The sequence below is a fragment of the Callospermophilus lateralis genome, chromosome 6 (genome assembly GCF_048772815.1).
Source record: "Callospermophilus lateralis isolate mCalLat2 chromosome 6, mCalLat2.hap1, whole genome shotgun sequence".
Classification (NCBI taxonomy): domain Eukaryota; kingdom Metazoa; phylum Chordata; class Mammalia; order Rodentia; family Sciuridae; genus Callospermophilus; species Callospermophilus lateralis.
In genome coordinates, this window is record NC_135310.1 from 34,423,019 (window position 1) to 34,428,517 (window position 5,499).

Sequence of the window (5,499 nt, forward strand, 5' to 3'; positions counted from 1 at the left end):
AAAGAATTCAGGGTTTTGCAGGTAGGCAACTTGGGGATTCCAAATGATTAGAAGCAACTTTCTGCTCTCTATAGAGTTTCAAAAGACTGCAGCCTCTTAAACATAAATCATTATTAAAAAAAAGAAAAAAGGAAAAAAAAGAAAAGAAAACTCTTTTGATTTTTTTTTTTTTTTTTAAGGAATCCCTAGTGTTTACTTTTTCAGTTACCTACCTTCTAAAAAGGAGTTATATTAGTGGATAGTATAGGGCAAATTTCTTAAGCACAGCAAAGGCATAAAAATAACAGCCTTTGTGTTTTTACATGATATACAAGTCAGAAGTGGTGCGAAAAGGATCGGGAAAAAATCCTATTTGGTGCTGGAAATACTTTTTTTTTTTTTCTGGTGAGCTGAAGTGTGCCAGCTTTTTCAGACGGAGGAATGCTGAGTGTCAAGGGGTCAGGATCAATCCGGTGTGAGTTGATGAGGCAGGAAGGTGGGGAGGAATGCGAGGAATGTCCCTGTTTGTGTAGGACTCCATTCAGCTCATTGGCGAGCCGGGCCGTCCTGAGCGTATAAAAGCCTCGGGCCGCCCGCCCCAATCTCACACAACAACTCTTCCCCACTGAGAGGAGGCAGCCAGTGCAACTCCAACCTCAGGCGACCCACCGCCTCCAGCCCGACGGCAGCCGCCCCGGCCGACAGCTCCAGAGACCACAGCCGGCGCGTCCAGGCACCCACCTGCGCTCCGAGCTCGCTCCCGGCTCCGGCCCACCGCGCCCCTCGCCATCGCCGCGCACTGCGTCCCGCAGCCCGCTCCGATCGCAGCGCCCTGACCATGGCCGCCGCTGTGGGACCGGTCCGCTTCGCCTTCGTGCTCCTCCTCGCCCTGTGCAGCCGGGTAAGCACCGGGAGTCCCTGCCGCGGCTGCTGGGGAGGGCGTCGGAGCGCTGGGGAGGGAAGGATGGAGGGAGGAGGGCCGGCCCCGCGGCGCCGAGGGCGTGCGCACCCAGCGAGCGAGAAAGCACCGGCTGACCTCCCCTTTCTCCCTGCAGCCGGCCACCGGCCAGGACTGCGGTGGGCAGTGCCAGTGCGGGACAGCGCCGGCGCCTCGCTGCCCGGCCGGCGTGAGCCTTGTGCTGGACGGCTGCGGCTGCTGCCGCGTCTGCGCTAAGCAGCTGGGCGAACTGTGCACTGAACGCGACCCCTGCGACCCGCACAAGGGCCTCTTCTGTGACTTTGGTTCCCCGGCCAACCGCAAGATTGGCGTGTGCACCGGTAAGATCCGCAGCCCCCGCCCCTTTCCTCGACCGCGAGTAGTGGGCTTTCCTTAACTCCCACCCGCCTGCTGGAAAAAGAAACTGCTCCAACCCAGTCTTTTCTGCAGCCCGCCCCATGCAGCCCTGATGGGCTTACTGTTAGAGCACCTGGAGCTGAAGCCTGATCACCTCCATTGCTTTTTCCCCCTTGCTCTCTGCAGCCAAAGATGGTGCCCCATGCGTCTTCGGAGGGACTGTGTACAGGAGTGGAGAGTCCTTCCAGAGCAGCTGCAAGTACCAGTGCACTTGCCTAGATGGAGCGGTGGGCTGCGTGCCCCTGTGCAGTATGGATGTTCGCCTGCCCAGCCCTGACTGCCCCTTCCCAAGAAGGGTCAAGCTGCCTGGGAAATGCTGTGAGGAGTGGGTGTGTGATGAGCCCAAGGACCACACCGTGGTTGGCCCTGCCTTGGCTGGTGAGTTCAATCTTCCTCTAAGTCAGTGTTGTCATTCTCCTCCAGGGCTGAGTGCTGACAATGCCAAGAAAAGGGGGAAATTGTCTTATCCGGGCATTTTACCTTGTGTTTGTGTGCTCTACTTTCACAGCCTACCGTCTGGAAGACACCTTTGGCCCAGACCCAACTATGATGCGAGCCAACTGCCTGGTCCAGACCACAGAGTGGAGCGCCTGTTCCAAGACCTGTGGGATGGGCATCTCCACCCGGGTTACCAATGACAACGCCTTCTGCAGGCTAGAGAAGCAGAGTCGCCTCTGCATGGTCAGGCCTTGTGAAGCTGACCTAGAAGAGAACATTAAGGTTTGTTTTCTGTTCCTGTTAGCTCATTTTCATGGAATGACAGTGAATGGGACCAAAGTTAGGTCTCTTGCCACCCTTGTTATTATAGATCTGTTATCTCCAAAAATATCTAACCATGGAGCTGTTTTGCTGGAATGAGAGATTGTGTAATAGGAGCCGCCAGTTTAACACTACAAAATCCTCCCCAGTGTTAGTTAATTCAAGACATTCCAAGAGACTCCATGACTATTTTTGGAAAACTGGCAAATGGAACTCAAAGTTTCTGTCCTCAAATATAAACACAAGTTCAGACAACTTAAGGCTAGAACACAGGGTTGAGGAAAGCCACTCTTCCTGTAGTAATGATGTTTTCTTCTCTTCCTTGTCTTCCATAGAAGGGCAAAAAGTGCATCCGTACCCCCAAAATCTCCAAGCCTGTCAAGTTTGAGCTTTCTGGCTGCACCAGTGTGAAGACATACAGGGCCAAATTCTGTGGTGTGTGTACAGATGGTCGATGCTGCACCCCTCACAGAACCACCACCCTGCCTGTGGAGTTCAAGTGTCCTGATGGTGAGATCATGAAGAAGAGCATGATGTTCATCAAGACCTGTGCCTGCCATTACAACTGCCCTGGAGACAATGACATCTTTGAGTCACTGTACTACAGGAAGATGTATGGAGACATGGCATAAAGCCAGAGAGTGAGAGACATGAACTCATTCAACTGTAACTTGAACTGATTCACATCTCATTTTTATGTAAAATGATTTCAGTAGCACAAGTTAATTTAAATCTGTTTTTCTAAGTGGGGGAGAAAAATTCCCACCAAATTCAAAACATTGTGCCATGTCATACAAATAGTCTCTCAACCCCAGACACTGGTTTGAAGAAAGTTAAGACTTGACAGTAGGACTGCAGTAGCACACAGTGCCTGAATGTACACTAAAGGGTGGCTTCAGGAGAAGTGGAGACACCAGTAGGAAGCCTAGTACTATCAGATTGCATCTTAAAGTTGTAATGTGCCTGCAACTTGGAATGTAATTGAGAAGGAAAATTTTAGCATACTTGCTGATCTGCCTGTAGCTCCAGCAACAGCTAGGATCTGCATTCTCCAGCCATTGTGAGGCTGAGTCAAGTTGTTCTTTAAGTCAGAACAGCAGATTCAGCCCCGACATTCTGATTCAAATGACAGTGTTTAGGAATCAGAAACCTGTCTATTAGACTGGACAGCTTGTGGCAAGTTAATTTGCCTGTAACAAGCCAGATTTTTTTTATTGATACTGTAAATATTGTGGATATATATATTATATATATTTGTACAGTTATCTAAGTTAATTTAAAGTTGTTCGTGCCTTTTTGTTTTTGTTTTAATGCTTTGATATTTCAAATGTTAGTCTCAAGTTCTGAACACCATAGGTAGGACGTGAAGCTTATCTGATAATTCAAAGCCTGAAATGAATATTCAAGTGGAAATTGTAATCAGTTAGAGTGGCAGTCCATCAAAACAGATGGTTTGTTGAAGGTGAGGTAGCAATGTCCTTGGAAATCTGGTTTCTAGACAGGAAATGTGGTAGCCTCACTTTCAGTGACCAATGGCCTTTATTGGAAAATGACTGGCTCTATATAATTCTATAGGTCAGTTTTCCACCTAGAAGCATTTGTTTCTATTTTGACTATGACTGTTTTTTGGACAGTTTATTTGTTGAGAGTGTGACCAAAAGTTACATGTTTGCACCTTTCCAGTTGAAAATAAAGTATATATTTTTTCTACAAAGGACTTGGCTCTTGGTTTATTCTTGGAAATGGTTCTGAATTTTCTTGAGTATAAATGGGCAATTTGGGTTTATCTTAAGAAACAAAATTATCCAAAAATTTTCTAAATACCTTTTATCACATATAGTAATAAATTGGTTAATCAATAGAATTGTGAATAAAAATACTTCAGACTCAGTCAAGTTTCACAGGCTTGCAGTTACACACATCATATTGAGGACACAGGCTTTTTTGTTTGTTTTTTATTTCCACAGTACATCATGAACAGTTTAAACTCAATTCTTTATGGATGACTGTAGTCTCCTCTAATCCTTGTGGTATTATAACTGGTCCTTTTTACATTTAGTATGTCTCTGATTATTGTGGAATAATTCCATATCATAAACTAGTTTGCCTTGCATATGGAAATATTAAGATATTTTTCTAAATTGTATGCTCTACTATGGGTTTACTTCTGAATTTTAATATCTTACTCTTAAATCTTTAAAATACACTATGAAATATACATTAAAATGGAGACATTTAATTAGTCATCTTGCATAATTATGTTTCCAGCTGCCCTGGTAACCAATTACAAATAATGGCATAAATGTAAAAGAGGAAAAGTCAGTCTTCATTCATTAACATTAGCTAAAATTTGTCTTCATTTAAGAGCAATTCCTTCATTTGCCCAAGTCTTTGACTTTATCAGACCTCCAGATCAATATATCCTACATTACCAATTGGTTTATAAGAGATAAAATAAAATTATTCAAGAACCCTAACATAAAAACTGTATTGGAGGGGCTGGGGATGTGGCTCAAGCGGTAGCGCGCTCGCCTGGCATGCGTGCGGCCCGGGTTCCATCCTCAACACCACATACAAACAAAGATGTTGTGTCCGCCGAAAACTAAAAAATAATATTAAAAATTCTCTCTCTCTCCCTCTCTCTCCCTCTCTCACTCTCTCTTAAAAAAAAAAAAAACAAAAAAAAACAAAAAAAAACAAAAAAAAAAACTGTATTGGATCTACGCAGGCCTCTACTGAAAGAGGAACCAAAGTGAATGCAAACAGAAGAAATGCTTCAAAGGCAACCAGGAGTCCAATTCTTTTTTCAGGTAAGACTAGCTGTGGATTCCAGGGAAGAAGGAGGCAAAAAAAAAAAAAAAATTGGAGACAGTCTAACTGTCCCAGGGTAATTAGCAATGTTGTAGTCATTCTGAGAGACAAAAATACACCTGAAAATAAAGACTAGTTCTACAAATAGTGACCACAGCACAAACCAAAGGAAAAACTTCCCTTGTTCAAAATGCAAAAGGTATTTCTGGTTACAACCCTGGGTTTTCAGGGTACAACCACATGTGTATATAGCAATGCTGTCAGCAGCAGAACTCCTTCCCCAAATAAACCTACATGTGTGTGCTCGCGCACGCGCATGCACACACACACACACACACACACACACACAGTACATTGTTAGTTCACATTTCCTTTCTGTTGATTACTAGCTGCAAAAATGAAGGGTTGTGGTAAATGAGCCCAACTATTCCAAAAGAAATCAGAGAATTCTGGAAACATAGAAGCAGTATTGGAAGCATAGAGTTCAGATTTTCCAAATCCCCACCTAAAAACAGGGTAACCAGATTGCATAACCAAAATCCCATAAGCAATATTTACAATGCAATTAGGAGATAAGACACCCCCTGGCCCCCCAA

General features: G+C 44.8%; 1 protein-coding gene across 1 annotated transcript; it reads left to right on the plus strand.

Annotated features, from left to right (window-relative positions):
- Positions 1-601: 601 nt before the first annotated feature.
- Ccn2 (cellular communication network factor 2) lies at positions 602-3,806 on the plus strand. Its single transcript, XM_076859728.2, has 5 exons — positions 602-880; positions 1,035-1,257; positions 1,460-1,711; positions 1,842-2,053; positions 2,428-3,806. The coding sequence occupies exons 1-5, from the start codon at positions 818-820 to the stop codon at positions 2,722-2,724; spliced, it is 1,047 nt and encodes a 348-aa protein (XP_076715843.1). The 5' UTR covers positions 602-817; the 3' UTR covers positions 2,725-3,806.
- Positions 3,807-5,499: the final 1,693 nt, after the last annotated feature.